This window comes from Lingula anatina, chromosome 1 (assembly GCF_051362555.1).
Source record: "Lingula anatina isolate TDL-2025a chromosome 1, LinAna3.0, whole genome shotgun sequence".
Taxonomy (NCBI): domain Eukaryota; kingdom Metazoa; phylum Brachiopoda; class Lingulata; order Lingulida; family Lingulidae; genus Lingula; species Lingula anatina.
This window is the reverse complement of record NC_141767.1, coordinates 10404186-10422638: the sequence shown is the minus strand read 5'-3', so window position 1 is coordinate 10422638 and position 18453 is coordinate 10404186. Positions and strand designations below refer to the sequence as shown.

General features: G+C 33.6%; 1 protein-coding gene across 2 annotated transcripts; it reads left to right on the top strand.

Moving 5' to 3' along the window:
- Positions 1–15: 15 nt before the first annotated feature.
- On the top strand, positions 16–15845 carry LOC106167373 (histone-lysine N-methyltransferase SETDB1). Of its 2 annotated transcripts, XM_087008453.1 has the most exons (32): positions 16–196; positions 812–998; positions 1387–1480; positions 1652–1747; positions 1911–2028; positions 2472–2581; positions 2837–2939; positions 3178–3289; positions 3616–3703; positions 4030–4103; positions 4222–4295; positions 4505–4563; positions 4845–4965; positions 5225–5366; positions 5560–5676; positions 6010–6090; positions 6258–6329; positions 6437–6542; positions 6681–6864; positions 7087–7272; positions 7562–7683; positions 7912–8016; positions 8273–8366; positions 8582–8769; positions 9099–9182; positions 10121–10216; positions 10521–10807; positions 11156–11230; positions 11567–11689; positions 11949–12067; positions 12324–12412; positions 15075–15845. In XM_087008453.1, exons 2-32 carry the CDS (start codon positions 812–814, stop codon positions 15190–15192), a joined length of 3624 nt encoding a protein of 1207 aa, XP_086864579.1. In that variant the 5' UTR covers positions 16–196; the 3' UTR covers positions 15193–15845. The 2 variants fall into 2 exon arrangements, with proteins under 2 accessions (XP_086864579.1, XP_086864584.1); XM_087008458.1 differs by lacking the exon at positions 9099–9182.
- The last annotated feature ends 2608 nt before the right edge of the window (positions 15846–18453 follow it).

Genomic DNA, 18453 nt, shown 5'->3' with positions numbered 1-18453 from the left:
ATGAAGATATTTTAATTTTCTGCTGAATGACAAACATGTGTGGGCAGCCATGTTTGTTTTGAATACTGACAGGACTGCAGACCTTTGTTGCAGGCCGGTGTGTATATCCCTTGCTTCGCCTGGATTTCTGGTTGTCGTGTCTGCACAAGTTCCCTTGCATTAAAAATAGTTTCTGCAGTTTCGGGTATATATTACGGTAAATATTGTTATCAAAACCAATATTCAAAGTGAAGTTTATTCAGCGATTGAGCATTGTTTTCAATTAATTTCAACTTTTAGAACATTGTGACTTGCTTTGTCAAATAACTCGTGTTTATTTAATAAAAATAAAACGAAATATGGGTTTGTAAATCGCGTAAGGATCGAGAATTTGAATGTTGGTAAGTGGGTTTTTCAACGACAATCTGAATATTTAAATTTTTTAAAATTTATCTCTCATCTCCTCCAACCTTTCCACTCCTGTTCACCAACCAGTTTTCCCAACAGCATGGCTATGAGTAAGCTGATTAATATGCTGATCTATAAGTTAGCAATTATTAGGATGTCACTTGCCTTGTTTTGGGCCATTTTTATCATCAGCTAATATACCAGTTTATTTCAGGTGAGATTGCACAACTTCAGCATGCTATATAAGGTCACCAGAACAAGAAGAAAATCCAGATTTTCGACATGTGACAGTTTAAAGGGTGTTATTTTTTTACAATTAAATATGCAAACCCATGACTCTTGCTTTTAAACTATTGTTATGTTTGTTTTATTATTTTCATTATTGCCACTTATATACAGCATTTAATGAGATTTTTGTTATTAGATGGCAACTGCTGCAGCTAATATAGCAAAGGATGATGACGACGAGATATATTATGAGTTTGATCCAGCAGATTTCGATGGACAATCTTTCAAGGATGTTATTGATCTAACGTTGGAGGATTTGAAGTTTGATGTGAGATGTGACCAAAATTTCAACACTTTGTCTAATCAAATTAGATCTGCAGAAAGTAAGTACATAATGGTTACAGCAGTAATAAAATGAAACTAGGACTTCCATGGCAAAAACATTCTTCATAGAGTATGGTTTATATGCACAAAGTTAGTAAGCAAAAGATGTGAGATCTTTAGCATTGGGGTAGATATGCTAGATGAATGTCATACTATAGCTATTTGTACCTATGTTTTCCATGCGTTAGGATAAATGTTACACATCAAAAAAGAAGCACTAATGCATCAGTGTTCATACTAATGTTATGAACAGCCATTTGGTGGATTTTAAGGATTAGTTGCATTTTATTATTATTAGTTTTTTATGTTTGACTTTTTGTAGATTGTATTAAAACTTGGTGACATCTTATTTCTTGTGAATGCATATTCTTTAAACCATTTTTGCAGGAAAGCAAAAAGAGGTGGACAGAATTTTTGATGATGTGAAGGAACAGATCCAGAAGTTGAAAGAGCAAATCCAGTCTGAGCAGGGCATTGAAGGGTAGGGATAGCTTATATTAAGAAGCGTGATGCAAATGAAAACTTTTTTACGAAAAGAAATAAAGAATTATTTTCACAACTTTAATGATACTGTATAAAAAAATGTGAATTTATTTATTTGCCACATGTTGTAAGGCAGCTTCAGTATTTATATATTTTTTACTTCATTCAGGGAAGACTCAGGGAGTGATGATGATGTGCAGTTTCTGGAGGCCTCCTATCATCCACCAAAGTCAACAGGGAACAAATCCATTAAAACACTGCAATTGTAAGGGAACATAAACTGTTATATTTTTTCCTTATTTAACAGTGCATTGCAAGTATTACATACATATTTTTGTAACAGGGGGCATGAAATGTTTATAACTTCCCTTTGGTAAGTAATTAATATCCTATTATGCCATACTTATTTTTATCTGTATTTGAATTAGATCAAAATCAGTGGCCTCCCCATTGTCTTCACCCCCCAAGGCCAAGCCTGTGAATTTAAGCAGTCAGCTGGTAAACATGCACACACAAATGGTGTCCATTTTGTCCACCACACCCAAGGTAAGACTAGCTCTAGTGCTTCAGCTATAGGTGATATACTGGTTTCTGGTACCAAGCACACTTAGTTGGATTTTGCACCTTTTCTTTGCATTATTACTCAAGACGTGATTTCACATTTAAAAAAATAAAGCTAATGCTAGACTTAATAGGTAATAACACAATGGTATGATGTTGTGATCATTACCTCTCATATCTTTGTTAATGAGTGTCAGTGAACCATTGTGTTGTTCATGTGAAAGTTTAGACAAGTAAGTATCTGCTCAAGGGCCAATATGTAGACAGCAACCTTACAATCAACATGCAATGTCGTGTTTCAAGTGTTAATTTTTGATATCAAAATGAAGAATACTCCTGAGTCCGTGAAGATCTGATAACCACTGGATTTCAGATCATAGACTGTATGTTTTGGAAAATGGCATTTTATATACTTGCATTAATTGCAGGCTCCTGAAACTGCCATAAATAAGTCGGTTGATCAGTCCAATGATATCATTCCACTCTCAGTGCATCCACCCAAACCCAGGCCACGGATTCCCATACAACAAAAATTCTTGTAAGTTGCAGCTAGATGTTTTCCTATAAACAAGCAGTTTTTTTCCTGAAGCTATGAATTATGATAGTACATCTCTTGCAACATGTCCAGTTTTTATGAATAATATATTTTTACATTTTGGTCTCTTTTGTTTATGCATATTTTTATGTGTTCTGTTTCTTTTTGATCATGGATTACCCATCAGTCAGTACAGCCTTCATACCTATAATTCATACAAAAATTGTATTTTAAAATTGTTACTTGTATACTCTCTAGGCCAGTGACGGTTGGGATTAAAGTCCTTGGTAAGAAGTTCAATGACATTTGGTATAAGGGGACTGTAGCAGAGATTCAGAATAAAGACAAACCAAAGGAAGAAGTGAGTGGTGCACTTTTAGTTTTTTTTTTTTATTTATTAAAAAGTACATGTATGGTGTACATGTTTAAGAGGCAGTGGATGAGTATGATTTTATAAAACCACTAGTAAAATTTAGAATTGTCTATATAGTGATTATCTTAAGTATTAAGTTGTTCTGTAAATTGTTATCAAAGCGATAAATATAATATTTTATGTTTCATACTTTAATTCATTCTTTATTTCATGTCAATCAATGCAGCATAGATACAGAGTAAAGTTTGACTCCAAGGGGATGAAGGTGCTCTCAGGAAAGCATATAGCATATTTTGATCCTTGCACAGGAACTCTGCCAGTGGGAACCCGTGTGGTGGGTAAGTGGTAATCTCACAGCTTAGACTGACAGATAACTAAGGAAAATAATAATAAAAGTAATATGTGACTGGAGGTTTTAAGCTACATTTATTATGCAAAAATTGCTTTTCATTTAAAAAAGTGAGATGAAAATTTGAATACTCTCCTTTTAGTCTACGGGTTCTTTGAGACATCATGAATTCACTGACTCAAAGCAATAATATACCCCCCCCCCCCCCAAGTCTTTAGGATTCAATTTTGCTGGCATTTGATGTGGTGCAAATGTTAATGTCACAGACTGCTGTAATACCCGACATGTAATTTCTATTTTGTTGTCACATTCCAGCACTTTACAAAGATGAAGAAGCCACTCCGTCTACCTCTTTCTATGCAGGCATAGTAGCAGAGCCCCCAAATGTCAGGAACAATAACAGGTAGGTCTATAAATCTCCAAACCAAGGTTTGTGATTGTAATTTATGTGATGGGCAGCAGACTTTTAATAATTTGGACAGTTGGGGACTAGGAAATTTGTTAGAGTTTAGCAAAGATAGGATTTAGGTAATATTCAGAAGTCTCAGTTAATACCAAAGACAAAAAGGATAAACAGTAATTTGAGTTATAAGGTGACAAGTGATGCAAAGTCTTAAGTTATGTTAAATGTGACATAATTTGTACATGACACAAGGAGAAATTTGGTCAAATTATATCATTATCACTGCTCTAATTATTTTTTGCAAAACATTTTCTTTAATTTTACAGGTTTCTTGTCTTCTTTGATGATGGTTATGCTCAGTATTCACAGCCGAAGGATGTACACAAAGTTTATGAACAAAGTAAGTTACTTTCTTTAAAAACATATCTGAAGATATCATAAAAATGCATCCTTAATTCCCTTCCACTTTGAAGAAACCTAGCCATATTTCTGATGGTGAGATAAAATTTTCCTTCCAGGTAAGAATGTCTGGGAGGATATTCATCCAGATTCTCAGGAATTCATCAAGGATTATCTCATGGCATACCCTGAGGTATGGGATATTCTATAATGTTACTAATTCTTTATCTTTGTAGCATATCAAAATCATATCTATCCAATTAGGATGAAGATTGTTCATGTGAGCTTGCTTTGAAAGGAAAAGTAAAAAGAAAGATTATAGGTTATAAAACCTTTGTAGAAGCAAATCTATAAATATTAAGTGATATTCACATCTTTACAAATTTTCTTATTCTTCTTTAGAGACCTATGGTCAGATTGGCAAAAGGGCAACATGTGCAAACAGAATGGAATGGAAAGTGGTAAGTAAGATAAAACAGTATGAATTTATATATTATTATATATTTAGAAAATATTGATATTTGTTTGAGAGATCTTTTCTATTTTCTTGCAAAAAAATAAAATAAAACAGAAGTGTGAACAAAAAAATCTTAAAAGCTTGCTGTTCATGTTATAACATGAGATATATCCACAGTATTTCTTCAACATCAGTAAATGTTATGAAATAAATGCTGTCATCTTAAATGTATTAAAAGTCTTGAATAAATACACTGTGCAATGTATGCAAGGGTTCATTTTCTAGGTGGAAGGCCAAGGTGGTGGCTGTGGATGCCAGTTTGGTTCACATGTACTTTGAGGCTGATAAAAGATCAGAGTGGATTTATCGGGGCTCTACGCGTCTGGAACCTTTATTCACTGCATTGGTAAGTGTTGGCTTTTATGTAATCGAGTATGCTGATTCTTACTTAATGAATTGTTAAAATGTCAGTGAAGTTTCTATCCAAATGTTATTTTGATAAATTGTGAACCACTCAAAAAAAATAAGAACCATATTGTTACATTGTTCAATGTAAGTGGACAGCTCATAAAAAGTTTCAGGAAAACACTATATTTATACTTGTCAGAAATATTTGGTGATATCTATGAAAGGCTTAATCTTGAAGATATTTTTTTTCTTGTCAGGCCAATGCTGAGGCTTCTAAGAGATTAGGGAGTGCCAAGAAGCAGAGACTGAATGCAAAGGTCAACACAATCATGAAAGGTGCTAAGAAACCTGTGGTAGAATACACACGAGGAGCAGAGGAAGATCTGTTCAAGAGGCTACGTGAGTCCTAGATGTTCTTTCAATCATGATTGGTGAGAAGGTGTCGAAGTTAATGAGCAAAAAAAAAAAAATGTGAGGAAAGAAGATGATAAGAATTTTAAGAAGTTTTATGAAAGGATAAGATTGGCCATTATATCGAACTTTTAAGAAACTATAAGTTACATAAAATACTTAATTTCTCATGACATTACAGAATCTGCACAAAGTAGACCATCATCAAATAGTTCCACAAGTCCGAAACGTGCTGTTGCTAAGAAGAGCACTGCAGTGAAAGGGAAAAAGCCAGGAACTGCATTTCAAAAGAAAAATGGTAAGTAGATTTACCGATAAATTTCTTATTGTTAAAATGTTCTTTCTTTCTTTTTTTCTTGTTAAAAGATTCATAAATTTGTAGGTTATCCAATCTCCTTAAGAGAGTTATAGATTTTTACAAAGTCCCTTGTGATTAATTGATAAAATGATTTTTTAAAAATTGAACCAAATGTTTCATATGGTTGGAAATGTATTTATAAGCTTATTTATCTGTTTATTTTTTGTAGAGAGATTCATAACTCTTTATATTTGCCACTTTTCATGATAAATGGACAACTATACATAATCTCCATGATTAAGTGATTAAATACAGCAAATTTTTTTTTTTCAGAATATTTGGCCAGCAGTATCAGTAATAGAACTATAGGCAAAGATATGGCATCTGTATTGCACGATAGGTTCAACCAAGTAGGTAAGTAAATAATACACTGTTACCTGTTCACTAAGATTTAGCAGTCAGAATTTTAAGCACATTCATTTTCTTAGAAATACAAAAGTGGGTTAAGGAATTATAACTTTCATTAGAAATGGGTATTGGCTGAAGAATTTCATTTTAAAATTGAATATTTTTTTCTGCAGATGAAGAGGCTCTAGGTGAAAGGATTGATATAGACCCTCTACCTGAGAGAAACACAGTCAGAAGGAAATTCAGTGAGTAAACAGTTGAAAAAAAAATGTCAGAAATTCAAAGTATCTTTACAGACAAAATAGTGGTCTTTCAAGATAAATCCAATCATTGATATAATTTTGTGTTGCAGAACCACATACCTGTAGTCCTGATTGTCTTAAGGATGCTAATGAAGACCCATCAAAGTACAGGGGAAATAATCCACTTCTGATTCCAATGTTGTGTGGCTGGGAGAGGTGAGCTAATTTTATAAACTCCAAAGTAGTCATAATGCATAGAGAAGGATAAACGGGTTATCATGAAATGTCAGATAAAGAGAGGGTAGTTATGACATTGTATAGGATTATGTAGGATAAACTTTTTTTCTTTTTTAGGCAATTAGCAAAGATGAAAGGAAGTGGTAAAAGGGTGGTCTTCTACAGGGCACCATGTGCACGAAGACTAAGGACTTTAGATGAAACTGACCGCTACTTGGTTGTTACAGATTGCAGGCTGACCATTGATCTTTTTTGCTTTAGCCAGTTTCTACACACTCACAGTGAATTTGTGCCATTAAAGGTAAAAACAATACTTATAGATATTTGAATACTTTCCTGATTTCTATTTTTATTGCTATTGGTGTTGTTACATTTATACTGGATGGGATAGATGTGTTGAAAAATGTATGGAAAGTTTTTAACCTCCTTCAGCTTGACTTCTGTTGATTATCATGTTTTCAAAATATAATATTCTTTTTAATTGCTAGATGTCATTTGGCATTATTTTGTAAATTTTTTCCAGACATTCTGTGATATCAAAGACTTGTCCTATGGCAAAGAGACTGTTCCCATTTCCTGTGTAAATGGCATTGACCGCCAGTACCCTGAGTATGTGGAGTACTCTAACCAAAGACTCCCTGCCAGGGGTGTCAAACTGAATCTGGATCCAGACTTCTTATCAGGGTGTGACTGCACTGATGGCTGCAGGGTATGTCTATGCAAAGTCAACTAAAATTGAGCAATTTTTAACAACTTCCATGCAAGTTGCATTTGAAAGCTTTGTTGTTTGTTCATTTTCGTTTTTTTACACAGTTTAAGATAATGCGTACAACCCATACAACAAAACATGCAAAACCTCTCACACTTTAGTGTGGAAGGATGAAGGAGACAAAATATGTATTTCCAGCTGCATTTATTGGAAAAGAAATAAATGATATTTTAGCCATGTTGAATTGGTGAATTATATTGTAAGATTTGATCTATTGGTATTTTTCTAGGACCACACAAAGTGCAGCTGTCGTCAGTTAACCATTCAGGCGGCTGAAGCTATTCCAAACCAGATGGTTGATGGTATTCCTGGATACCAACACAGAAGACTGGTAGACTCCTTACGTACAGGGTGAGTAGATGAAATGCATAAGCATATGCAAATGTGTTCAAGTTATATTGTAAATGTGAACAAAGGCTCATTCAGAATTTTGTATAGATTTAAAGACGCCCACCTTAAAGACAAGTGGATTATTGATGAATGACACTCGTTGAAAATAACATGCTTCTCTTTTTTGTGTATGTATGGGTGGTACTTTAGAAAAGATATTTGTTTAATGAAATTTTTGGTTATTTTCAGAATCTTTGAATGCAATTCTCGTTGCAAGTGTGACTGTAGGTGTGTGAACAGGGTTGCACAGAATGGTCAGCAGCTCAGACTTCAGGTTTTCAAGACTGAGAAAAGGTACAACAAAACTAATTAGTAAAAGAAATAAATAACAGTTATTGATTTATCCATTATTTAAAGTTGATTAGAATGCCATTTATGTGACTTAATTGTACAAACCAATTTATAATTAATTTTATAATGAACATTCATTTGCTCTTAAATTTGCCCTTAAAGTGTGAAGTCCATGTTTGTTTAATAAGAAATGGGGCAGTTGAAATGACCGTCAAATAGCTAGATGCCTGGTCTCACATTCTTTACCTGTTCATTCCAGGGGCTGGGGCCTTCGCTGCCTTGATGACATACCTGAGGGAGGGTTTGTCTGCATATATGCAGGACAACTCCTCACAGAACAAGGTGCTAATGAGGTAAGGTGCATTTTAGATGCTTCATACTTGAAAGTCTGATTTCCTAACTAGGTAGCTGCATGCAAAGTGTAAGTCCTTATCATAGTCTTCCAGAAAATGGTGTTTCTGTTGTGATTTTATAAAACTATGCTTACCAGTAAGTTTCTTGTAAAACTATTCTCTTTTAAATTGTAAATTCTTGTTGAGAAATAATAGATTAACTATGTGAATGACAGGATGGTCACAACTATGGAGATGAATACCTGGCAGAGTTGGACTACTTAGATGTGGTAGAGCAAATGAAGGAGGGATATGAGGCTGATGTTGTAGATCCTGATGCTGATGAGGGTGTGGGTGAGGAGGTTGAAGAGGAAGAAGAGGAGGAGGAGGAGGATGAAGATGATGAGGGAGGAGACTCAGACAGGTAATGTGAGGCAAACATAATGAGATATCTATATATATACTTTGAAAATGTTGTGAAGGATTTTAATCGTGCACAATAGCTAATGTGACTCTTTTGGAAGGAATATATTTATGGAAATTTATGTTTAAATATCATGTCCACTGCATAAAGTAACTTGTGTCTTCTTACATGAAGATAATGTACAAACATTGCTGTTTTATGTATCTTGAACTACTACTGGCAGGTAGTTACATTACCTGAAATAGAATGGAAAAACACAAATTGGACAGTGACCAAAACCAATTGACACTAGACTGGTTACCTAATTGGATAGACAAATTACATTTCAGCACTTACTCTGGTGAAAAATACATTGGCAAGGAGGATTCTTCAGAAAGTGGAGCTCCGTTTACTCTGCGTCAGAGGTCCACAAGGTTGGAATTTGGATTCTTAATAGATGTGGTGCTGCCTTTGTTCTCTTTTAGGCAGACAATAAACATGCTGCAAATTGTCTGTTGTCTCATTGCCAAATTGATTGATTTACAGAAAGTCATCCTGCATTTTAAGGGAGAGTTTTTGAGTTTGGAGGAAAACTATTGAAATAAAAAGAAAACAACTGAAGCTGTGTAAAGTAGTATTTTCTCTGGGAGTGATTCAATCACTGAAAAAACGACAAAATCCTTGAGGGCAGAAATGTAGTTTACTTGCACAGACAAAAAATCACAAACTATCCCTTAAAGTTTTATGTTTGATTGAAGTCGTGTTTTATAGCTTTGTTTTACTGCATGTTCAGTGGTGTCTTGCTTCCTGTGGTTATTTGGGATGCTTTATTGTAGCTTCTTCTGCCTTTGGAGTATCAGGTGCCAGCTTGAGAATTTTGCTTCCTAGATAATAATTATTCACCCCTTGCTCTTTGTTGACTTCAATAATTTCCATAGGACTTTCAATTTACCTCATAGAGTGATCTGTTTTTATTGTTGGTAGTTTTTGCACGCATTCACTGATGTACCTATCATTACTCTAAACTATTTGCTTGACATAATTTGTCTTGGTTATTGCTGTGCTGGCTAAAGAAAGAAATATGAATGACAGATTTATTCTAAATTTAATTTGCAGGTGCTCACTGGAGATTTTACCCTGGTTTGTTTGTAATTTTGTAACTCATATGTAATCTTTTATACGAAAATTCAATTGTTTAAAAAGAAAACAGAAAAAGATGCAGGGTATTTGCTCCAGTGCATGACAAATTCATGAGCTTTGACAAGTTTATTACACAAAATGTCTGTGTTGAACAGAGCAATTAAAATTTTTTTCTAGTTCTTATAATACATTGGTTGTTCTGCTGCTACAGTTGTGCCATATTATATTTCAGGAGAAGGGAAGCTGACAGAAGTAGGAGTGGTGAACGCAGAGATGAGAACATCAAGCTAGTTATCAGGAGAGATTCTGCAGAGAAGGGACAGGAATGGTGAGTAACATGTGTATTACCAGATAACTGTCTTCCCAAAGTTAATAACCAGAAACTTGGCGTGTGAAAGTATTATATAGTAGTTCAATAATTTTTAGTTACAGTATAATGTAGTAGGCTTATATGGGTCTGAAAATGATAATGACATCAGCAGGAAAATAAAAGATTTATCATCAGGACATTTAATTAACAATTATTTCTTTTTTCCTGTTAGGTGCACTGCTGAGGAAGTTTTTTTTTTTTTTTTTTGTATGCAATCAATGGGATTCTCATGAAGTTAGTATTTTAACTCTGTGTTTTACAGGTCTGTAAAACCAGCCAAGGAAAAGTCAGACCCCATTAAAGAAAAGACCGCTGAATGGGTACGGAAGCTTCCAGAATCTCAGCCAAGGGATGAAGATGATGTCGTGGTCCTAGACAGTGATGACGATGATGAAAGAGGAGAAGGGTCCAGCCAGTCAGATGAATTACCTGATTTAGAACCTTCAAGCACACCTGTGCTAGGTAGGAAAATAGGTGGTGACTCAAGCCACGGGAAGAGTTCAGAGAGACCCAAAAATTCTTCAGGAAAAAAAATAAGGATGAGAGAAGGTGAGGAAATTTCTACTGAGGTAGTATTTGTTTGGTGATATACATGATAGGGAAGAAAATAAGACACTGTGGAAAGAGTTATGAAGGTGTTTTACTGTCTTTCCAGTATGCCCATGCAATATCTTGTATGTAAGAGGTAACAGTTTTTAAGAGGATTTATTTATAAAACACAATCCAAAGAGGGAATTTTGTAATTGATTTCATAATAACTCACTGAAAAGTCTTTTCAGAACAGATCTTATAAATATGCGTTTCTGATATATTGGAGTTGTATCAGAGGTTGATTATGACAAAATTAGTGGACTGTAATAACCACAAATTTTTATAGACTTTCCAAAAATATTATAGACTCTCCCATTGCAACAGATGTCACAGACTGGGATGACACAGAAGAAGAACAACCAGCTAAGCAGTTCAATACAGGTAAATGTACAATGTGTGCCTGTGAAACTCGAGAGTAGAAGAAAAATGTCTTTTTTTTATTTATTATTTTTTATTAACATGATTTAAAAGTTCCATAAAGTTGAACACTTAAAAAAGCACAAGTTAAATATATATATATATATATATATATATATATATATATATATATATATATATATATATATTTCATTTTACCTTTAAGAAGTTTATTATTATTACTTATACCCTTGAGCAAAGTCACAAATTTTACTGGAGTAGTAGTACATGTTTTTTTTACACAACATGGGTATTGCATCTGCATTTATATTATAATGCATGGAGACATATATGTTTCAGCGCGGAAGAAAACGGCTGCTGCTTCTCGTTTTAAGAACTTGCCTGACCCCAAGGCCCAGGATGCTGTGGCACCACTGAAGATCAAGTTATCCAAAATGGATCTCTCCAGAACAGAGAAAACAGGTGCGTTTTTTTTCTTTGCAAGATACAGTATTGTATGTCTGAGGTAGTTTTGATGTATTGTGTGTATTTTTCAGTAATTGATTAATTTAGACAAAGTGTGTTGATGGTATTTGGGTTATTTTTTGTCTTATATTGCATTTTGAAGGCCTAAAAGTAGTATAAAATTACTGGTCTTTGAATGGATATGGTATACAGTAGCAGTCAAATTAGCATTTACAATGGGTCATTTATACTCTGTTATTAAATCATATTCTTTCAGATGAAGAGGATGCAAAGAAAGACAAACCCAAATTTCCTTCCATCAGGTCATTCTTCAATGAGGAATTTTGTTATGTAATGGATGCCAAATCCATTGGTAACATTGGCAGATACATGAATGTAAGTACTTTTGTATTTAAAAACTGTCTTGCCCCTATCATATATATCTTAAATTAATCACATGATGATTAAAAAAAGTTTATTGTAATTTTTCGATGGATTTTTTTTCAAAATGAGCAACAAATAATGGCATTTATTTTCATTGTAAGCTGTGTCTTCTTTGATTTGTTTGAAAATATGTTGACAGATGCAGTCTCTATTGGATGTTTGCTAAATCTGTGCCACATACCATTATTTATGTTATTTTGTTTTGCAGCACAGCTGTATGCCCAACATGTTTGTGCAGAATGTATTTGTTGACACCCATGATCTCCGGTTTCCCTGGGTGGCCTATTTCTCCTCTCAGTGAGTATTACTTGTACAGGGCTTAATGATAGTTATTAATTCACAAGTAACAATTACAATGTGAGCTTCTACATTTTGGTTTTAAAGTATTGAATTTTGTGTGTAATTGGGGGGTGGGGGGTATTAAGGTGATATTATGTGCCAAATGTTGCAAATTCTCTTACCCATCTTAAAAAATTGTCAAAAAATAATATGAATAAAAAATAAAAAATAACATAAAAAAATGTCTTGGTTGACAAAAGGAAAAGACAAAATTATGATAGCAACTTTTTTCACAAAAAGGCATTTCCATTTAAGACATCTTCAAAGAGTGAGTGAAAGAGCCTTAGTGAAATCTGTCCTGCCAAACAAGAGAAAACATTTTATTACCCTTTGTATCTTTTATTTATCATTTAATGAATTCAGGCATGAATGTTATTAAAAGTATTTATACCATTCTTATGTAAAACATATGACATTTCTGATAAGAAATATCTGTTCCTGGCACAGTAATGAGTAAGCTGATATTTTTTGTGTGATAATTTAGCTGCCTTTTGTTTTCATTACTATTATGATCAGCCAGAAATCTGAGTCATCACTATGATTCATTCGCATGCCTGGCTACCTCTTAAGTGGCACATTGTCATTTAATTTGAGCTCTCTGCAGAGAGAGTTGATTTTTTTTTTTTTTAAGTTTTGGAATGAATTATTTTTCATCCTTAGCATGTAGATGTTTCAATACAATATAATAATAATGATAGTAATGATAGTGATAATGATTTACACCTCATTCTTTATGTAAGGTTTACATATGGGATTGGTACAGACTGATTTCTTTTATCAGTTACTTGATTTTATTTTTGTGACAGCAGTGCTGATAGAGCATTATGGAATCGTACAACTAATATGCTGGAAAAAGAACTGCCTGTACTTGTGGGGCTTATTTTCTCTTGATCAACCTGGGTGTTTGCATGTTCTATCTCCATATAATTTTTGTATATATTCAAAATTATTATTATTTTTTTTTTTATTATTATTATTATTATTTTTTTTTTGCATTTATTATAATGACTCTTTAAACCACTTTTTATAGAAATACTATTTTCAGCTGGCTGTAACAGTTTCTGTTTTTGCTTCGGATATACTTATAATAATGAAAATATTTATGGAAAACCATCCCCTTATGTTTCCTCATTCTGACTGAATCAATTGAAATATAAATTGACAACATCAACCTCATCTTGAAGTAAGAAAAACATAATGTTATTTCCCATTTCTGGCATCTGTATGATATAATAGAAGCCTTTTTATCACCCACCCATATACTACTTAAAGAATGTAACTTGCATTTGAGGCATAAATGCTGGCTCTTTTTTTAAAAGTTGTGATTTCAGACAGCAAAAATCCTGCAAACATTTCTTTTTTATGTACCAGACAACCTTGGGTACACAGAGGAAAAAATCATCTGTATAATGGAAATGACCAAATTTATGTTAAAGTAATACTTCCCTGTCAAACCAAGTCCATAGAGTGGCATGCACTTGAATGATAAATGGGTTGTATTAATATGTATATATATGTGTTAACTGTTTTTAAGTGTGAAATATGTACAAACCATAACAGGTGTTATCAAAAGATGTGAGCTAAATTGTGTTGTTTCACTCAGTTCTGAACAGTGTAGTTGCTGTCATAAATTCATCCATAGTTCTCAAGGTTTAACCTTCAATTTATTATTTCATGTCATATTATGGTAATCAAACTATTTCTTGTCCAATTTTCTAAGCACTACAAAAGACATTTTTATTTCTCTTTTAACTCTCAAAAAAAAATGAAAAGAAGTCCTTTTTATTTCTTTTTCACCTTCTTTCAAAAGAACAAAATAAAAAGACATTGATGAATAGAGTACAAACAAGAAAAAGCCTGTAGCATGTTATCATGCGATGAAACTTCCTGACATCAAAATAAACAGTGTTGTGATATTAATATACCTCCTTATAACCTGTCCTGCAGGCAATTAAGTGGGAAGGAAACTTCAACTTGACTGTCTGGTATTAAAATCTATGCAGTTTCACAAGTCTAAGAAATCTGAAGATACTGGTAGTTTTCTCCAACAACCCATCAACCATAACAAAAATGACATTAATGGAGTTAAAATGACCACTGTAGGGGTTGAATAAAAGTAGGCTTCTTCTTTTGTCTTTGGATCATAAAAAAAATGCATGTGGAGAGAAGTGGTGTATTGACAGACATTTATGTAGGGTTAGATATGCTCAGCTGTTGAGAAAAAAAATTCCTTGGAATAAATGCATGGGAAAAACCAACTTTTTAATCAGTTGGTTTAGAATATTCTTTATTTTAATTTGTAATATTGTATTATTTAAATGACTGTTTTTCTGTGAAAGAATTCTATGACATTTTTTATGTTATTTAAATTTCCCCTATTAGTACATTTTATCTTTTTAAAAAAACTACATATTATTTAATATATTACTGATAAAATTGATAACATATGACTTGGGTTAATTTCGTTTGACCTCTTTATCTTTGGTCTCAATTTTCCACAGCAGTCAGTTTTCCAAATCAATGTATTCATTTTGATCACAGACTTTTAAATTGATTGATAGGCCTATGGAGCAAGTATGCGTGGTCCAACTTTGTTTTGTATCGCTTTATTTCATTGCAGGTATATTCGTGCAGGCACTGAGCTGACTTGGGATTACAATTATGAGGTTGGTAGCGTCCCTGGGAAGATACTATACTGTTACTGCGGATCTGCTGATTGTAGGGGAAGATTACTGTAGCAAGGCCGACAGTATTTTTGTATTGTCAGGGTCCATGTAGAGGAAGATTATAACCTGTCCCCCTTGAGTCTGTCTTTAAGGAATGATTGCTGAACCTGTAAACAACAAGTAAAAGGAAAAAAACGATGTATGTTGTCTAGTCAGTAATGAAGTGTTATCAAAATTGCCATTGTAGTTTGGAAATTACACAGCTAAACATAAAGAAATTGAAAGCACATATGGATTGTCTGAAAATTGTCTTGTTCAGAAGTTCAGTGTAAACAGGATTTAATTTGAAGGATTGTGCAACCATCCTTTTGCATCAGGTTATGGATTTTATTGAAGAACTCAATGGAGTATGGTTGTGAAACGGGGGATGTTCTTTCCAATTAAGAGACTTACATATGACACCATAATTTAGTTTTTATGATTAGATTTTTTTTCTTTTGTACTGTTACATGTTCAACAAAAGTAATTTTTATGAAATATCCAGTTTGACATTCTTTATAATACAGTAGAGATCATGTTCATCTATGGGTAAGTCTGATTAATTTTTGATACAGAAAGTTAGCCATTTTTTTCTGGACTAGTTTATGTAGGTAGTTTCATATGTTTTGTCACTTCTCAGGTGTTTATATAGTGTTGTAAGTTAATAAAAGTTATGTGTTATGCAATTATTGAGTTCATTTTTCATGCTATTAATTCATTTGTCTTGACTTTGTGATGTGGGTTAATGTAACAAAACATCATGCAGAACATCATCTGACTGGCAAATTCTTAGAAATAGATCATTTCAAGAACCTCCATAAAGCTGAAACCATGTAGTACATGACAAACTTTGTATTTGAGAATGTTAAACAATATGTCATTTTACCAATGGAGGATCCAGGGTGGGCACAACTGGAACATTTTATCACTTCTCCCCTTCCATGAAAAGGTATGACAAACAAAATGAGACAAGAGCAAGGAACATTTCCATGATTGTATCCCCCCCCCCCCCCCCCACACTCACACACATCTGGATCTTCCAGTCAGTTCTTTCAGTAGCTGTCATAACCACGTATTACCATAATGGAAAAAATGTTTTGCAGGAAATGGTCTTAGTGCTACGAATGGTTAGACTGAACACAAACCTGTAGTGGTTGTTTTTGCACCTTGAGTGAAGTTGACATGTCAAAATACCTGAAACCTGTGAAAAGCAAACTCATAGGAGATTTATAAAGCAATTTCCTGGATAATCTAGAGATACTTTATTGGAAGTTTCCTAGACAGTTGCATGAAGAAGAAGATGCATAGTCGCATCAGAAGTAGGATTTCTTTTAATGCTCGCAAATCCAATGAACCATTAAGATTTACAAAAGTAGTGGTACGCAAGATACCTTTCAAAATGATGATGATAAATTGCCTCTCATCTCCCATTAAAACATACATCTTTCTACTTTCTTTAAACTTATGTCCATAATTCTTTAATTTTGAATATTTATGTGAAAAATTTCTCTAACGATTGTTTAATTTTTGTAAAAGTATGGAAAACTCAGTGATTTGCCTTAGAATGCACTGCCTGTTTTAAAATGGATTAGATGTAAATCACATCATCAGTAAACTGGTTTATGGGTTTTGACAAACTTTTTTATTCTTTATTTCTAATTGAATAATTCTGCATATAATGACTGGCCAGCCACTTAGATGGCCATGTCTTCCTGCACATTTCAGAAGGAAATGTTGACATGAGGTATTTTTATTTTATTATTATTATTTCTTTTTTTTTTGGGGGGGGGACTATCATAGGTTATCGTCTCTGCTATTATTGCGTTTCTTGGGGTCTGAAATACAATGGCCTCATTAAAGTCAACAATGTAACAGTAGGTAGGATGATTTAAGATCAATGCATCTATTGAGAATCACGTCAGCCTGTCCTTTATCATTTAAAAATAACTTATTTTTCAAAACTGTTATTCAATAAATACATCCAGCTGTACCAAAATTAACAACTCTTCTTGATATATAATTATAATATAAAAGTGTTCATACTAGCAGAGAGTGCATGGCCAGCTGTTGCACCTAGTTATGATATTATACCTTTTGATCTTGTTGGCAAATGTGTGTGGTGTTTGTATTATAAGGTATTATAAGTCTCTCTGCCAACAAAGTGCCAGGCAATCAGAGCTCAAGTATTGTCGGTTAATATTTTGTTAACCAATCTGACAGACTTAAGCTTGGTGCATATCAAATAAAAAGGCAACAATGTGGGCACCAGGCAGAATATCAGCCCATTGAAAGTCCTGAACTGCAAATATTTTTTTGCTGTCAGTTTGCTATTGCAAGTGCAGATGCAAGCTGTTGGGGTGGAGAATTCTGTTTTAATAAGCTACGCGACAATGTACATGTACTAGCATCACAGAATAAGCTAAAGCCTTGCATGCTATAGTGTAGGTTCACATCTCCCACTCAAAAAGGAAATGTTCCTGTAAAGATCTTAAATTGGAGATTTGAATGAAAATGAAGTTTTCATTCCTTTGATGTTGGATGTGCCTACATATGTGCTTATATGAGATTTTTTGTTTCCTGTCAAGTTTCAAAGACAAGACGTAAAAAAGATGTTTTAGGTAATTTCTTGACATCAAGAGTAAAAATTATGATAACGTGAACTAGTGCTCCCTAACTAAAAAAAAAAACGCATTTTCAGTCAATTATTTTTGACAGTGAAAACCCCGAAAAACCAGTACAGACACTCGGATGCAACAAAAACCACCCATTTAGCGTTTTTCACTGCATATAGGTGAGCGGCAGAAGGCCAAAATTTTCAGATTTAGTGTCCCCTTTATACACAGACCTGAATTATATATCATTTGAAAGCTCAGAGTCTGCTGGTCAAAGTTAGCCATGATGTGGAAATGGCACAGGTCTGTGTATAAAGGGGACACTAAACTCCTTAAATAAAGCACTTTTTGGGGTTTTGCCGCTCACCTAATACGCGTGATGGATATTTACAATAAGTGATAAAAAATTTTACCAGTAAACTGTTACCAGAATTTTTTACCATGCAGTATTGCTTTCTCTTTTTCCAAAATCATTATAACCCCCTTCCTTATTTTTAGGAAATTCCCTATCTGTAAATCTACCTGGATTTTGGATAACTCAACAGAAGCCGAGGTATAACTTTCTAAAAATACAGACATTACTCAAGGCAGAAGCTGGAAAACAGCTTACACGAGCTGTACAAATTCAGGACGCACCGATGTGAAAACTTTTTAAGTGTACAGTAATCGTTCTTAAAACAAA